Source organism: Vitis riparia, chromosome 4 (genome assembly GCF_004353265.1).
Source record: "Vitis riparia cultivar Riparia Gloire de Montpellier isolate 1030 chromosome 4, EGFV_Vit.rip_1.0, whole genome shotgun sequence".
NCBI lineage: Eukaryota > Viridiplantae > Streptophyta > Magnoliopsida > Vitales > Vitaceae > Vitis > Vitis riparia.
In genome coordinates, this window is record NC_048434.1 from 9,052,009 (window position 1) to 9,070,881 (window position 18,873).

The 18,873-nt window shown below is 31.5% G+C and overlaps 1 protein-coding gene across 4 annotated transcripts; it reads left to right on the top strand.

Annotated features, from left to right (window-relative positions):
- The first annotated feature begins 5,248 nt into the window (after nucleotides 1–5,248).
- On the top strand, nucleotides 5,249–15,535 carry LOC117913149 (UDP-galactose/UDP-glucose transporter 7). 4 transcript variants are annotated; one of them, XM_034828090.1, is made up of 8 exons: nucleotides 5,249–5,479; nucleotides 5,601–5,679; nucleotides 6,152–6,257; nucleotides 6,393–6,638; nucleotides 11,067–11,177; nucleotides 11,272–11,430; nucleotides 14,643–14,786; nucleotides 15,030–15,535. In XM_034828090.1, exons 3-8 carry the CDS (start codon nucleotides 6,186–6,188, stop codon nucleotides 15,192–15,194), a joined length of 897 nt encoding a protein of 298 aa, XP_034683981.1. In that variant the 5' UTR covers nucleotides 5,249–5,479; nucleotides 5,601–5,679; nucleotides 6,152–6,185; the 3' UTR covers nucleotides 15,195–15,535. The 4 variants fall into 4 exon arrangements, with proteins under 4 accessions (XP_034683981.1, XP_034683980.1, XP_034683979.1 ...); XM_034828088.1 differs by having other exon boundaries at nucleotides 5,250–5,479; nucleotides 5,601–5,757; XM_034828089.1 differs by having other exon boundaries at nucleotides 5,249–5,679.
- Nucleotides 15,536–18,873: the final 3,338 nt, after the last annotated feature.

Sequence of the window (18,873 nt, forward strand, 5' to 3'; positions counted from 1 at the left end):
CCCTTTTGTCGAATGATCTTAGAAAATGAATTGATGGAGTAATCTTTAGCAAAGTTTTGCCCCCAACCTATTGATTCCTCCCCTTTCACTCCCTTTGTTTTTTTTTTTTCTCTGCACGACACATCACAGCGTATTATCAATGAATATGAATGAAAGGGAGAGATAAAACCTTTGGGAGAGGATGCAAACAGTTGACAGTATGAGAGAAGTGATTTAGACAGTATAACGAGTGAGGTGGACATGTTGGCTCACTAAATTCTCTCTCTCTCTCTCACAGACACACAACCTATGTAGACTATATTCACGCAAAAAGGCATGAACAAAGAATACAGTTGTAACAAAGGCTACAAATCAATGAGAGTTGTATATTTCTATGATCACAGTACCAAAAAAGGGTTCACTTATATTACCAAAAAAAAAAACAATGCATGTACTTCACGTAATTAATTTTAATTGATTATATTATGTCCACTAAGAAAAAGCCTATTCCCTACATTAAAAAAATAAAAAAAATAAAAAACAAAGAAAGAAATAAAGAAAACAACCCTCTTAAAAGAAATTATATCATGTCCAATAAATTAAATTTTAAATTTTCATTAGTTATTATTGTATATTTTTTTAATTTAAGTCTTTTCTTTCTCTTAAAAAAAAAAAAAAAAAAGCATTGCACAAATAAAAAGCCCATTTTCCTGATTTTTCATCACTTTTTTTTTTTTCCATTTTTGATATTATCATTTTCATTTTTTCCCTTTTCTTTAGCTTTTATATCATAAACTTTTAAATATATTAAAATTTCTTAAATAAAATCATAAAGTTGATTAGTAAATAATAGCTTAATTACTTATATATACCAAGAAAAATATTTAATATCATCGATAATTTTATTATTCAACTATAAAATTTTGTTGAAGAAAATAATAAATTTATGGCATAAAAGTATCATAGATTAATTTAAGTTTTTATATTTTTATTAATTAATTTTTTTTTTCCTATTATTTGAAAAAATGGTATCCCTCGTGGACCAAGTTTGTGGCTCTGCACCTCTCATTCACCGTAACCACATCAAGAAGAGAAGAAGACACACCAGTGTTTTCACTACAAACCCTAAATTGGTTGTATTGAAGCATTTACAAATCCTAAATTGCCCACACACGTACGAACATGTCTTTGAACAATGAGTACGCAACTGAACAACCAGCAACTCATCAGAGATGGGAATATTTTACTTGTCTTGGGTAAATGGTAGGGAGGAGGAAGATTTCAACAAGGGCATTCTTGAAGGAGGAGGGAAGATTTTGTTTTGATTCATGGCATTTTTCTAGGGGAAGCTTTTCCTTTGATTTTTGCTCTTCATTAATTCAAGAAAAAGAAGAAATTTGAAGAAGATGTTTAAAAGTTAGAGACATGGTAAGTCAACTAAATGTCTTAGCATATGATAGGTACAAGCCTAATGTTATTTCATGTCAAATCAATAGCATTCATTTTTATGAGGGTTTATATTTTCCCTTTTTCTTGTATTATTTTTTTTGTTTTTTATATTGCTCTAGTTTTATATTAATGGATATATTTTTTATGTCTTAACAATTATGAATGGATATATTTTTTATATTAAAATAATATATTATAATACTTTATTAAAGATTTAAACTAGAAAATATAGTAAAAATAGAAAGATAAATAATAATAATAATAATATCCTTTATAATATTATATCTCATAATATGACATATGTATTATACAAAATTTTAATATATTTATTTTTATTTTTTTTATATTAGTAAGAACTTAAAATCAAATAAGATTTTACAAATTTCTTTTCAAAAAACAATTTTCATTTTTTCTTAATCAAACACATTTTCAAGAATATAAGAAAATAAAAATAAAAATTGTTTTCAAAAAATGAAAATAGAACATAAAAATTAGAAAATATTTTCCAAAACAAATGCAACCTAACAAATATTTGAACTTTTATATATAGTATAGATGTAGATATAGATTTTCAAACAATAAAATAAAATTATTTTAAAGTATCTAGTGAATGGAAAGTCTTGTTATGAACCTATTATGATGTACCTTGCATGGGTTTAATCCCCCATAGAAGTCAATAAAATTTTTAAAAACACATGATTTTACTAGCTCTTTAGAGTGGATTAAGTTTTTATTAACTTCAATTTATTTGTTACTTAAAATCACAAATGAAGAATTAAGGCCCCTAAAGGAGACAAAATATCATAATTGAAAACCTATGAGAAAGAGGAATGAGAAGATCCCATTAGTGGGTGTGGGTCAATTTTGTATGTAATGATATTGAGGGGGGGAAAAAGTGATTTTGGCCACTAATTATAACCTCTATTGCCCATTGAAAATCATCATTGTAGTCATTACATTAGCGGACAATTGTGGGCATGTTTGGTGGAAAACTTTGAAGGAAAATAAAAAATAATTTAAAATTTAAAAATTATTTTTATTTACTATTTCACATTCATTTAACTTATTTTAATCTATGATATCTATTAATATAAAAATTAAATAATTTAAAAACATATAAGTTTTTAACTAATTTTAATTATATTTAATTTTTTTTTGTATTTTTCATAAGACAATCAAACAGGAGAAAATTGATATAAATTAGTGTGATGATTTATATGTGAGTATTAATTAAATTAACTAGAATTATAGTATGCTAAGCATGGTGGGCTAAGTTTCGTATTGGGATTAATGCCATTGGATATGTTGGTTTCTTGCAGGTAATCACTTAGGTATAGGATCAATAGCTTAGTTGCCTAAGATAATTAATTAAAGTTATAAAACATAAAAAAAAATCCTAGAAAAATAATGAAATTGTTAGTTAATTTAGAAAAAAAAAATTGGAATATTTAATATGATAAATTAATAATTCAACACCGGTAATTCTAAAGTTGCTGCACTCTTATTTTGAAAATTCACTTTATAAAATCTTCTTTATCTTTCATGAAAAATTCCTCCCATTGTCCATTTTTATAAATAATATTAATATTATGCCCCCTTTTTTTTTTTTTGGTTAAAATGGATATTAATATTTTAAAATTTTCAATAATAAATTAAAATATTTCAAAAAGTTACATAAATCTTTTAAAATGAGTACTAATACTATAAAACATATAAGAGATAAATAAGAAATAGATGGATAGTAATATTTTTAATGAAAAATAGAATTATAATTTTATTTTTTTTATAAAAAGAATGATACTAATATTAAAAATTAATAATAGTTCATAATATTTTATTTAAAATTAGTTATGAAAATAAATGCATCCACTTTTTCTGAATATAAAAATGAATCAAGTTTAAAAATATTTAAACTAATTTTCACTAATTTTTCCTATTTTTAAAAATATTTTTCAAGTAAAAAAAATTAAAAATAAATATTTTTGGACAAAGAGAGTTGCATCAATTTTGATTATTTGTAACTTCATCCAACAATTTTGATTTCCTTTTTATTTATTTATTTTTTTGTGTCTAAATTGGATTTGTTCTCAATGATTCTATTTTGTTCCCATTTGAAATTTGTTGTTGAAAATCTTGTTGTTGAAGCTCGATCCACTGCATAATATAATGTTATCGTCACCATACATATTTTATTTAAAATTAGTTACGAAAATAAATACAATTCACTTTTTCTAAATATATAAACAAATCAAGTTTTTTCATTACACAATTGTTTTTAAAAACTTTGAGACTTATTACCAAATAAAAAGTATTAATTCTCATTTAATTTGAAGTTTGTGGTTTAATAAAAAATTTAAATAGTTATAAGTAGAGGAGAAATAAATATGAACTCGACGCCAATTTTGATTTATAAATTTATGACACTAATGGGCTTGATTTTATAGTTCCAAATTATTTTTAAAAATTACTAGTTACTCTTTTTTTTTTGGGAAAAGTGATATTTGATTCACTAATATGAAAATATATGAAAAAAAACCTAAAATTTTTTAAATTAATATTATCTTCATCTATTTAAAAATAATTTGAAATACACTTTTTAATGAGTCATCCAATTATTCCAAAAAATGCCCCCTAGACTTCTCCGTGTAAATGTTTCCCTTCATTTTAAATATTTTATTATTATTATTATTATTTTATTTGAGAATTTTTTTTCCTAAAAAAATTATAAAGTAAGAATTAAAAAAAGAGAGAGTTTATTTTAATATTAATAAGTTAAAAATAAATTCATATTCTTGATAATAAATAAACCAATAATAAATTTATATTTATTATATAATATTAATAATTATTTAATATAATAGAAAATAAATTTTGTTGTAAGAGTTTTTCAGATATAAAATATTTTACAATATAGTTGTAATTTGATATATAGTATAAAAATAAATAAATATATAAATAATTATTTTATATTAAATAAATTAATCATAATTAAAATAATTATATATTATTAAATTTATTATTTATTATTTAAAAGACAACCTTATTACTTTTTGAATTGGTAATTATGACTAAGTAGGACAATATTTTCTTTTAAAATTCTAAAAAATAAAAAAATATTAATCCTATTTAAATAGGAATTTTTTGCACAATATTTCCGAATCTTTTAGGAAACTAAAATAAGAATCCTAATAATAATAATATTTAAAATGATGAGAAACATCTATATGGAATAGTGTAATTATCAATTGATTTGAATGTTACGTAAAAAAAGACATTTTTTTTGGAATAATTGGATGACTTATTAAAAAATGGATGCATTTTAAATTATTTTTAAATTGATAAAGATAATACTAATTTAAAATTTTGAGGTTATTTTTTTCGTATATTTTCATATTAGTGAATCAAATCCTATTTTTCCCCTTATTTTTTGTACCTTCATCTAATCGGTTTATTTATATTTTATTTTTGCATTTTAAATAATACAAATTAAAATTTCGTAGGTATCAATTCAATACCTTAAATTCTTTTTTAATTTTTAAAATTTTAAAATTTTTATTTTTTATATACCAAAAGGTTAAACAATTAAAATGATATGTAATGAATCTCTAACTTGACTCTTCCATTTCATTTCTTTCAAATCTTATGTCATAAGTTGATAGAATATTTGAAATATAAACTTTTGAGTTCTTTCCATGGAAATTGTATAGCATATATGGTTAGATGGATTGTGAAATGTGAAAAAATAATATTATTATGGTAGACAGTCTCCGAAGAGGGAGAGCGTCCGAGGAGATGGGATTGGGATTGTAGTAACAGTGAGCGCCACAAACTGATGGCGATGGCAATCCAATTGCTTTCAACATTCAACAATTCCACGCCAGCTGTTTTCGAAAATCCCCACCCTCCTCATGTGCTTTGTCTTTCTTCTTTCCTTGGCTCTCATTTTTATATTGCTTCTCTCTATTTTCCACACACCCCACCTCCCCCACTTCCTCCACTTCCCTTGTGGTCTTCTCATCCACCCATTTCTCTTTCCCCCTCCATTTATCTGGTAATCTTTTATTGATTCCTTCCAGTTTCTATTCAGCTGGTGTGTTGTTTGTGTTTTATTGATGATTTTGTGATTTGGGTTTGTTTCGTTTGCGTGGTCTTGTTTGAGAATTGGGTACTAGGAGGAGATAAAAGGATTTTTCTTGGATTTGGCTATGTGATCGGGCTGCAGTGGTGGGATTGAAATTGCTCTTGAAAAGGGTATTTTTCATTGCTTTTTATCTCGTTCTCAACCATGGAAATTCGCAGTATTGATGCGGAACCAAGTCCTTTTTTGAGGTTTGTTCTATTTTGGATCGCTTGATTTTGCCTCGGCTACTATAAATGTTGATATGTTTTTTTAGCAGTTACGGCTTTTCTATTTTGGGGCTTTGGTGAAATTTGTTTGGATTTTTGCGTCTAAATTTAATTTGTTCTGACTGATTCTGTTGTGTTCTCTTTTGAAATTTTTTTGTTGAAAATTTCGTTATTGAAGCTTGATCAACTGCATGATATATGTTGTTGTCACCAATGCATATTTATGACTATGACACACAACTCATGTATTTTTTTTGCACTATTGCTTTCAGGCTGTTTTATTTGGGTCTCTATCCATGGATCTATTAATGATTATACCTTTAATCAAATGTGTGATTGACAATTCAAATTAATCTTAGTTTTTGTGAATTTGTAGTTTGACTTCTGCCTTCTCATATGGGGTTGCTTCAATGGCCATGGTGTTCATCAACAAGGCAGTTCTCATGCAGTATTCATCCTCGATGACCCTTCTCACTGTTCAGGTATTTAGTTGATAAAGAGAAAAAGGAAGGGAAAAAAAGAAGAAGAAACATTGTTCTGGTTTTCAATTTCTATAATTGTTTTTTTGGTTTTTCAAATTCCTGATATGGGTTTTTATTTTCTATGTTTTTTTTAAGCAATTGGCGACAGCCTTGCTAATACACTTTGGTCGAGTGATGGGTTACACAAGAGCTAGAGGGATAAATATGGCTAGTGCAAAACGGCTTTTCCTTGTTTCACTATTCTATAATGCAAATGTGGCATTTGCTTTGGCAAGCTTGAAAGGAGTTAATATTCCAATGTATATTGCAATTAAAAGACTTACACCTCTTGCTGTACTGATAGCTGGATTTTTTTCGGGAAAGGGGAGGCCCTCAACACAGGTATGTTGTTGGCCTTTTCAGGATTTTCTTATTATTTGATCAGTTCCATTAAAAATTTTCATTTTTTTTTTAATGTAAAAGGTTATATTTGTGATATTATGATTTTAATGTCTCTGATATTTTTTTTTTTCATATCTAGATCCTAGTATATTTTAATTTGTTCCTTGTGACAGAAATGTAAATGTTCTGGACCCGGATTTTATGATGAAGTTCTGCTTATAGTTGCGTGACATTCTATGTATGATACATTTATTGAACTGTCTGCATGGGTAGTTGTTATATCATTCATCCTTATAAACTGTTATTACAACTTGAATCAAACAAAAGAAGACAGAAAAAATGAAGCATACAACTCTGTAGAAGAACTGGCTGTAAATCACTAATACTGAAGCTGCCTCACTTAGAAATGTATGACTGGTGATTTTCTGTTAGCTAACTTGGCCTAGGATGGACTGTGCAAATACAGAAAATCACAAAACTTGCCAGATTGGACAAAATATATTGAATTTGATGTTTCTGAAGAGTTTTGATGATGGTAATGTATCCAAATCATCAAGTTACCACCAACAGAGATACAATATAAGGATTTTGAACTGCTTGGCCAATGCTGCATGGGCCCATGTATGCGACAATTAAACAGCATTTGTCATATATTTGGGCTCCATCTTCTGCGTACAAAAGAACTTGGTCTAATCTATTCATCAAAATTGCTGATCTAGGTGTCCTTGTGCCTGCATCACTGTAACAGTGCTATAGCTTTAGAGATCCAAGCAGTAAGCTGGAAACAGATTGAACCAATTGTTGTGCATGTTTCAATGCATGTAACTATTGAAATTTTGTGCACAGGGAATGACTGAGGGGAAGTTCTTTTTTTTTTTTTTTTTTTTCCTGGTATCAAAAGATAGCACTGGACTGATTAATAATGTTATAGATGTTGTAGAAACGGTTTCTAGACTTCTATTGGATTGGGGCTTCGTTACAGTGTTTATTAAAAATTATGAAATAGAGATAACTTTTATAAAACTTTACCTTTAAAATGCATTTTATGTGTCTAAATGCCCTTACTTTAAAAATCAGAGACAAATTGCTACAAAGAAAGATATGAACATTATGTGAAGCTGTTTAATAAAAGGGGAGTCAAGAAGATGAAATGCATGTGCATATGTGGGTTCACATTAAGCATTAAATGTTTGTCATAAATGTTAATAGTGAAAATTATGTATATATCAGGAGTGCCTGCTTAAAAATTTGGCTAATTATCCACATGCATAAAAAGACTGAAACAGGGGATTCAACCTAATACCCAAATAATAAATGGGGGAACTGGAAATGTCTGGTAAGTTTGAGAATATGTGGTTGAAATTGGATAGTCTTGGGGCCCCAATTAAGAGATGGTATGGGTGTGGGGGTGGGTGGGTGGGTGTGTGTGTGTGTGTGTTTGTTGGGGGTCAGGGGAATGAGGCTGCTGGATTTTTTCTTGGCATGCAATCTTTAGGGTTTGAAGCAGGATTAAAAAAGTGGAATAGAGCAGGAGTATTAGATTAGATTAGGAGTGAGGTGGGATCTTGCTTTCAAGCCACGAGGGAATTCAGTCATGGAGCACATTTCAGGGAAACTAGTTGGAGGTATTTTGTTGCTTTGTGGCTAAGGGAAGGTGATTGAAATGCAAGATATCTATTTTTTTGAAACAATTCTCGACAACATGAAAGGTTATTATATCACTAGGCACAATGTTGATGAATTTTGTCTGTGAAAACTTAATGATTTGATATTTAGGGGTTTGGTCTTTCTTTAAGTGATCATATTCAGGTCTTAAGGAGGATATGTTTAAATCTATTGTTTTGGATGCCCTTCTTCTTATTTTGTTGTTGGGGGTTGGGATTGGGGTTGTGTTTAGTGGGGTTTGAATGGATGAAGCCCCTAATCCTAATGCTTTCTTTGTTGCATTTTGGCAATGAATCATGATGCTCATATAGGGGATAAGATGCCTTAATGAAATCCATTCAGCTGGATCTTCTGAGTGTAGTCCTAGTATAACCTTCCTGGTGTTGGTCCCTGAGAAGGAGAGAGCTAAGGATGTTTGAGATTCAGTTGAGCAATTTAGTGGAGGGGTTCTTTTTAAGCTGTTGGAAAAAGTCTTGCTAATGAGCTGAAGAAAGTGATGGGAAAGTTGTTTCTAATTCTCAAAATGCATTAGTTAAAGGTAGATGAATACTTGATCCAATTTTTATCACTAAGAAGCTACCAATCCTTGATTCTTGATTGTTAATTGAAGAGTGTTCAATAGGAGCTAGTCTGAACGTTGAATAAGAGAAAACTTATGATTATGTTCACTAGGATTTTTTGTGATGGGCTCTAGTCTCAGTAGATTTGATAGATTCTTTATCATGGTGTTGGTGGTGGTGCAGTGAATTTATGATTTTAGGATGGGATATAGAGAAGGTCTTATTTATGAGATATATCCTAAGTTGCTCGTTGACAATACTCTTTTGTCTTTTGTGGTGCTAGTGGGGTTAATTTGTCATGTTCCCGGTGCATATTGTTATGTTTTGAAGCCATTTTTGACTGAAGGATCAACTTGTCCAAAAGTGAGATTATTTCCCTGTCTTTAGTAGAAGAGATTGAGGCTTTAGCTTCCATATTAGTGTACAAGGTCAGCAAGCTTCCATGGCAAGCAGAGGAGATTAAGGCTTTGGCTTCCATATCAAGGCAAAGTGCTTCTTCGAAATCTAGAGTTGTGAAGGCCAGTGGTTTATGTTTCAAAAAAATGACCAGCAGTGTGGAAGGGGGAATATTTCCTTGGGTTTAAAGGAAACTACATGAGGACTTCCTGTGCATGGTGGATGGGTAGGCTCCCTCATTTGGTTAAATGGTCATCTGTGCACACTTCTAAAGAGGGTAGTAGTTTTGGAGATTTTTAAGGGAAGCAGCCCTGGAGGTCTTTAGGGGAATGTGATAAGCTCTGGAGAATAGTGGTGGTCAATAAATTTGGATAGTTGGGAGGAAGGGCATGGGAGCCTTTTGGGAATTCTAGAGGTTGTTTGAGGACTCAGCTTCTTTCTCTGAAAGAAGAAAATTTTGTAAATGCAACTAATGGGTTAGCTTACTGTATAAGCTGAAGAACAGAAATAAAAATAAGCCCTAATAATTCACTGCAATAGTAGTATGAGTGATGGTATGCACAAACTGCTAAAATAACCTGCTAAATTATTGCTCTTATTTGATATAAAAGCTACTAATATTGACTACTTAATTAATTTTTAATTAAACTAAGTAAATCCTCATACATATATTATAATATTCCTAGTACAAAAAGAAAATCCCAAATAACACACTTTTTTTTCTTTGTTAAATCTCTACTTTTTCTTGCGCTCAAAGACTTTGTATCTAGTTACTGCCTTCTCTTACAAAAATTAAGGTATGAAGGTTTTTCTGGACGAAAAGTTATCTCATTATGGCTGTTGCAGTTATTGTTCTCTTTTTTCCTTCTTTTATTGAAGGGAGTTCTAATAAGTGCATAACCTACAAGCTCCCACCATGTATTCATCCTTATTCTGAAAGTGGATTGTTGAGAATAAGATTGCATTCATAGTTTTCCCCAAGCTGACTAATTTGTTTCTTCTGCACCCAAGTCTTTCTCATTACCTTCTTTGCATCTCTCCTTGTCAAGCGCTGTACCAGCTTTGCCATCTGTCTAACTTCCATGAAGCTATGTCTTCCATTCAAATTTAAAGTTTCTTTGGTCAGATTCTCTTGAAATAATAAATTCTCATCTTCTCTTCTTGTCCCAACTACTTGTTATCTGACAAAAGCTTTCTGGTCCAGACTCCAGACTCCAGACTATAAAGGCATTTTTTTCTAATCTAAAAGCCCCCAAATTGTATATAATCCTATGAATTTAGCGGAGATTGGTATTAGCGTGTTGGTCAGTTTAATGCACACCATCACATGAAGGTTGTTGTTTAAAAATGCAATGAATATATTTTGGGCATACAATGTATATCATTCTTTAACAATACCATGTTGAGTTACCGATTTTCCTGAAAACTCGAGTTATTAGAATTTGGACCCATAATATATATCATGCTTTAATACATTGGCACAGATAGCAGTAAACTCACAAATTTTGTGATCACACATAATTAGATAGTTAAATAAGGTGTGGGAAGGACCTAAACCTAAGATCTTCAGTTAACTGGAGCTCTAATACTATATTTGGGTTATGAACTTTCCTAAAAGCATAAGCTTTAGAAAATCTGGTTTATTTAGAGCATGATATACAGTGTGGATCCAAATCCTAGGATTTAAGCCTACAATGTTTACCATGCTCAACACCAAAATATCAGGCTAAATTCCAGAAACTAGCGTCATATAGACAGATTTTAAATGGTTCCTAAAGCGTATATGTGTTCCTATGTCTTATTTCAGGTATCACTTTCAGTAATTTTGACTGCTGCTGGTGTTATCATAGCTGCGTTGGGAGACTTTTCCTTTGACCTTTTCGGATATAGCATGGCCCTTACTTCTGTTCTCTTCCAGGTTATATCTTAGGTCTTCTATTGTTGATTCTGAGTTTTGTTCATTTCGTAATCATGCTTGCATTTCTGATCCAAGTGCTTAATTGCAAACACAGACCATGTACCTTGTGTTGGTGGAGAAGTCTGGTGCAGAGGATGGGCATTCATCAGTTGAGATCATGTTTTACAACAGTTTTTTGTCTCTTCCATTTCTATTATTTCTCATCATAGCTACTGGAGAATTTCCAAATTCTTTGTCATTATTAGTTGCAAAGGTAAGAATCTCGATCCATTTTCATTATATTAGAATACTGTCATATTGCACAGTAATGAAACCTTAATGTTTTAATGCTTGAGATAAATGCTTGTATTTTTGAAATGGATTTTATATGTTTAAATGCTCTTTGCCATAGTTGATAGTTCAAAATGAGATTTTAGAATCATGTGACATGGAATTGGTTAAAAATTGGGAATTGAGTTGTTAAACATTCATTAACTGTATAAGAGAAAAAATAGGGAAGTTACTGTGTTATTACTATATTATAGAACTGTGATTTTATGCAAATCCACCGACTATAAAGTTAAGAATGAGAGTTTGCCTATCAAAAAAAAAAAAAAAAAGTTAAGAATGAGAGTCTCCTTTCATTGCATTGATAAAAAGGTTTGCAATTTCATAACATCATTAAATAGTCAATACTACAAGGAACCAGATAGAGTTAATAATGCTGTCAACCTGAATACATGATATGAAAATTCATTTTCAGATTCAAGAGTTATTGCCTTCATTAGTCATATCATGTCTACCAATTCTGCATGGTATTCATTTTAATCAAGGTGAATATAACATTTTCTTAATATTGTTAGGCTGACATGGAATTTGTTCACTTTCTAGTGCTAAGTGTATGTTTAAATATTATGTATTCAGTTACAAATAAAATAATTATAGGATATACCTTGTGCTGCACAATTTAATAGAGTATTTGGCTCCTGTCCAATGCAAAAGAGGATAGGTCATCTCTTGTCCTCTTTATAGTATAATGGTACTTGGAAAATCCCTAAATCTATCATAGCAAACAATCCATGTGGATTTCTTTTTTTTCTCTTTTTTTTTTTTTGGGATATAAGCAAGCAAATAATTTATTAAAAGAGCACTAATGAAAGGGAGCACACCCTATGCATATAGGAAGTATATGGAAAAAACAAACCAAAGAATACCATGTAGAATTTGTATTAGGAATGGAAAATACCTAAATCTATCATGGCAAACAAGCCATATAGATTTTTTTTTTTTTTTTGAATAAACAAGCAGATAATCTATTAAAAGAGCGCTAATGGAAGGGAGTGCACCCTATGTATATAGGAAGTATACACAAAAAACAAAACATATGTAGAATTTGTATTCCCAATGAAAAGAATATTAAAAGAATTTTTTAATTTCTTTGATCTCAAAAAAATAAAAAAGAAATGTAAGAAATAAAAATTCAAGAAATATGAAAAGTATTTTTAATTATTTTTTTTGCATAAAATTTAGAATTGAGAGAAGAAAAATATTCTCTTGACTTTGTTAATATTTTTTATTTGCATTCTTAATAAAAATGGCATGAAACTTGAGGGGGAAAAAAAATTCACTGATTTTATGATTACCTAAAAAACCAATAAATATAAAAGATAAGTTTTTCCAATTAATCATTCTTTAAATTAAAATTTAAAGTTGAGAGAAAAGAAGATTTTTTTTAGTGCCTATTCAATTTGCTATGAAAATATTGTTACATTTTATATAGAAATTAATTTCTTTTATTTATCAATTGGATTCTAAAAGGTTAATTGAAAAATAAAATAGATAAAAACAAATCATAAATTTTTTTTAACAAATAACTAATGTGCTACTTTTGCCCCTATGGATATGGGAATTTGCCACATTTTATTACCTTGTAAAGAGAGTAGAAGATGTTCTATCCTCCTTCGTTTGAGAGAAACCAAATCCTTCTTAAAAGGGATTTCCTTCTTGCCCTCAAAATACTCCTTCATGTCTAGCCATTGGGGGTGATCAACTATGATTACATTTTTTTTCGTATCTAATTGAAGCTTTGAGTTGATCAATTCAATGAATCTGTTGAGCATGCCTGTCTCATCCCACCTAGGTTGTTTGGCTGAGATATCGAAAGGTAGGATTCTGATCGTGAGGAGGTGAGGCTATTGCTCTTGGTATGGCAGGTGAGTTGCTAGCTATGGACCAAAGAGAAGGGCATATGTGATATTAAGTAGGTGAAAGAGCTAAAGAAATGTTTGAGGTCAAGGTGAGAGCTAGAGAGAGTAGATTATACATTCCTAGGGTGAAGCTATCACTTCCATGGCCACTAGGGAGTCATTAAAGTATGAGTCCATACACTTGAGAGTTCCTTTCTCAGTCCTCCCACTGCCTCTGATTCTTTTTTCTCAACATAAGGTGATTTTCAGAGGGTTAATCGAGTACAAGAAAAATCTTTGAGTCAACAAGCTCAGCAATGAATGCGCCTTAAAAGAACTGGGGTCCTTTCAATTTAAATTTGAATGGAAGAGAAGGACCACTTTGACTGCAGACAAAATGCTTTAAGTAGATTTAGGGTCATCAGAATTTGGTTACTATATCATGCAAGGGGTGCCCCCTTGGGCATATCCATGGCTTAATCTGAAGATTAAATCCAATAAACTTTTAAATAGATGTAGGAGGCTGTTTGCTAAAGATGAACATCTTTTAGACTGGTTTCTTTTACATTCTTGCGGGGATAGGTATGAAGGGTGAACTCCCATACTGAAAAGAAATAACTTACATGAAAAAATGCCTTTTCAATGATGCATCTAGATGGAATTTTGAAATAACAATTGTCAAAAATATTGAAATTGAGTTCCACATGCATCTTTTGGGAAACTGTCTAAGAGATGTTCTAACATGTTTGGTGGATTGGAAATAAATGGACTGTCTGGGAGAACAAAATTCATTTGTGGGAACCAATTTGGAGAACTTCCTGATGGTTTAAATTTAAATCAATAAATTTCCTGTACAACAGCAGCATGCTTTGGAAGAAAACACCAATGGTTAGATTACCAATTCCAAAACCAATTGATTTGTGGTCATTTTAGTTGTTATTGATTTAGTGAAAATGCTAACCTGTGTGCCCTGCTTACTGGCATATACCTATGCTACATATGTGGGAAGAATCAAGCTCCTTCTTCTCCTCCCTCCCTTTTCCTGAAAACCAAGAAAAAAAGGGGCAAAAATACAAAAGAATGGAAAATGGAGCCAGTTTGTTGGGTCATCCATGATGCCATAGTGACATTATAATCTCGATGAATTAGAAGGCAACTTTTTCTGACTAGTTTTCATTGATTTCACAATTAATTTATAATACCCATTGCGGCTGGTATAAAATTGTCTATTCTGCTATATGCTAGTACTTCACAATAATGTAAAGCTGGCTTTAACATGAAATTTGTTTTGACTGGGCAGAGTAATTCATTATCATTTTTGGTGATCCTTATTCTTTCGTTGGTGATGGGTATAGCTCTGAACTACACGATGTTCTTATGTACAATAGTCAATTCTGCTCTAACAACAACCATTGTTGGAGTCCTCAAGGGGGTTGGGTCCACGGTATGTGTAAAGCATCTTTTATGTTTGTTTATTTCCTTACTGCCCAGAAGATTGTAGGAAGGAAAGACATTCTGGAATTTTACAGCGCTTCCTACAGCATATTGTTGTAAATTTCCAATTTCTCCCTTCCACCTTCTTCAATATTTGCAGCCACCCAAGTTAGCATGACACAATTTGACAGTTTTCAGTATGTTATTTAATCCAACAGTGACAAACCACAATTCTTCTCTTTTTTCTGTCCAGACCCTTGGTTTTGTCTTACTGGGTGGAGTGAAGGTACATGCATTGAATGTGACTGGATTGGTTATCAACACGGCTGGTGGTGTGTGGTATTCATATGCCAAATATCAGCAAAAGAAGAGCAAGCCACCAAAGCTAATGTCTGATTTGGAGGCTCATAGGAAATGAAATCAATAATAGAGGATTTCAGGTGGTTACTAATTCTTGGTTCTTTAAGTCCATCTCTATGAATTGTATCATTCATTAATGAAGTAATAAACATGTCTTTCATTTCATAATGATCTCTTGATAGTTCCTTAAACATGATTTAATACAAGACATCGCCCTTTACACGACAAGAGTGACACATTCAAAAAGTTGGTCAAATAGAATTATGATGACAACTGTTAATTGTTGTAGATGATGGGGATTTGTATCTAATGACTGTCTTGGTGGAGTCTGATGTTTCCTTCCAAGTATAGTCACAAGAGTTGCCATTATAACAAACAACTTCAAATTGGGTGCTCAAATCTCTATTTTTCTCCATATATAATTCTTCAGCAACGCTGCTGCTTCTTCATCTTCATCATCATCATCTTCTTCTTCTTCTTCTTTTCATGTTTTCCGGCCAAAGGGGGCATGAGTTTTGGGTTTTTTTTTGGAAAAGGAATGAAATGTTGGAACTGTATTGAAGAAAGAAAGGAGAAGATGGATAAATTTAGATTTGCAGAAGAGGGGGAGGGGGGACATGGGTACATCATGATAGTGAAAGGGGTTTGTTTTGTTGTGTGCCTTGAGTAGAGGCCATTGCCTTTCAAAATTATTTAAGACTTACGTTTACCAAACCATTCTCTTTGCATGCATGGTACCTGGATTTGGGTATGTCATGAGGCAGCTGGAAATTTGGGTAGATGTAGGTTTTTGGCACAAAAGACATGAGGTAGCTTGGGTATTGATAGACTCCTACTGTTCATCCCCATGTGCCTACTTACTTTGTATTAAAATGGGCTTCTTCCGAGGCTTATAACAAGCTTCTGTGACTATCAAATTTTGGGTGTTGTGGCATTAAATTATCTCTCTCTCTCTATATATATATGGATAGATAGGGCGAGCTAAAATTGGGGTGGTGGGAATGATGGTAGTGTCTTGGAGAGTGATGGGTGGTTAGCGGAAGAAGAGGCAACAGGAAATGGGTGGGTGGGACAGGGTGCCCATAATGTGTGAGAGGGCGAAGGACAAGAAAGGGTTGGGCTCTAACTACTTAACCCTTGTGCATCTGTCTCCTACTTTGACTGAAAATGAAAGGCTGCCTTCCGTGGCTGACTGCCTCAGGCTGTGCTTGTCCAACATTCTTCATCATGTTACGTGTGGCCACTGCCCACTGGCCACTGCCCACCTCCCACCTTTATTTTCAGCATCCCCCTACTTCATCTCATAACTTGGCTTCGACCAACCAGTAACTAGTAAACTTGACTCACGTGTCATTTTCAGATGACCTTCAAATCGTGAAAGCCAATGGGAACTTCTTTTTGGAAACAATTCCTCAGCATTCAGAAAGGGGAGAGATGAAGTTCTCTGAGTAAGTCGTGTACCTTAAAACTTAAAAAGTCAAATTTGAAATGCTGGAACAAAGCATAGGAATGGGGACGCATTTCTTCTCCTATTCTTCCATTCACATTCTATTTTCATTTTTATTCCCAAGTATCAAACCTGGGTGGTTTTGCCGACACTCGCCATCTCATTTGAAATATGAGAATGTGGGCAAGTCGCTGTTGGAACACCCACGCTTGCCCCTCGACAGTCCTTTTCCTTTTGGATGCTTGGCCCACTCCATTAAAACCTCAACAATTAGTTTCTCCAGGATTTTTTCTCCCACCCTTTTATTATTTTCATTTTTGAGGCTCTCAAACACAATGAGAACACCTATGGAGATATATATATATAGAAATGGAAAAAGCAAAGGAAGAGACGTAATTTTAGAGTAAGTTTGAATGTATTGTTGTTTGAATGCATAATTTCACATGGGTTGTTTGTCCTTTAAATATTTATAAAACAATGGATGATATAAATTCTTTTTCTCAGCTGATTCTCTGTCACCTCCATCCCACAATTTCTTTCATTGTTTTTTTTAATTTTTATTTTTGAAAACACTGTCGGAATAATCAAAGTACTTGTGTCAACAATTTATACCTTTGCCCACACCTCTCTTTTTCCTTTTGGTCTTGATGTGTCTCTCTTTTTCCCCCTCTTCTCCTAAGTAAGATGAATTTAGGCTTTTCCTAAGCTCACGTTGAATAGATGGTGACATTTGACTCAAATATGTATTATTAATTTCCAATTTTTTTTGTAATTGTGAGTAAGATATTCTTATATAATATTCTTTATGAGGCGACATGAGTTGCTTTTTTGTTTCATATATTGATTGATACATGTGTTAAGTAACTTAAATAGGTGATGTGTACTCATATTTGTACATTTTTACTATAACAATTTGACATTTTTAAAATTTTCATAATAAATTTAGAAATATGTGAAGAAATAATTTATTGCATGTGTAAAATAAAAAAATAAAACTTCATTGGATTAGCACATAGTGGAATATAGTGGGAGGCAAACTGAAATGGAATATAGTAGGAAGATTCATGTGTTTAGATAAGGCCCTTTAGCCTCGTTAACTTTTTGAAAAATCTACTAGTATCTATGCCAACAGCACAAAAACAAATAAATTCAACTAAAGCGGCTGCCACATTGTTACTATGCCAAAAAGAATTGACCTTTTCAATTCTAATTTCTTTTTTTGTATTCACTTAAAGCTTGTTTAAAAGTGATTTTTTGTTAAATAAAAGTGTTTTTGTTAGCAAGACTTATAACACCATCACAAGGGAATGAAAATCGAATGACAACTTATTATTTTTAATTTATTTAGTAAACAAGTATTTTATACACGTATATGAAGAAATGTGATAAGAGAAGTCAAAGACCCTTAAATGCTAACTATGATAATTACAAAGTAATGACTCTTAACTATATGGACATAATAAGAAAAACGAGTGAGTTGGTTTGGTTGTGATGGAGATACAACGTCATAGTTATAGCTAATTCATTGATTTTAGCAGATACTTAGTGGATACATAAGAAAGAATTATAGTTGCTTATCATGCCCCTACAAGATGGAGCCCTCATCAAAGACTCCAACCTTGGAACAAAGTAGCTTAAATTTGGTGCTTCATGATGGTTTTATAAGAGCATCTACAAGTTGACCATTAGTATTGATGTAGGAGATATTTAGGGAACCTTGCTCAACAATGTCTTACACAAAATGGAAGTCAATTAAGATATGTTTCATATGTGAATGAAAGACTAGATTGGTATAGAGATAAGTGGCACCCACATTATCATAGTTAATAATTGGAGGCTTAAGCACAAAGATTCCATGTTCTCTTAACAAGGATTGAACCTAAGATAGTTCAACAACATTGGTGGATATTGCTTGATACTCAATTTTTCTATGGATGAATGTGTAATGAATTTTTTTTTTTTTCAAGATGACCACAAAAGAGAATTTCCACCAAGAAAAACATTATATGTTGTAGTAGAAGTTCGATCATCTCTATTATTAGCCTAATTGGCATTGAAATATGCATATAACAAGAGAGGTTGCTTGGAGAAAAAAAGAATACCATGATCAATGTTGTGTTTGAGATAATGCAATAATTGTTTAGCAACAATCCAATGGCAAGAAATTGGATGGTACATAAACTGAGACAATTTATTCATGGAGTAGGCTATATCCAAGCAACTGAGAGAGATACTAAAGGGAACCATTATCAACCACAAGGGGTTAAAAGGGCACCATTATAAAGTACAA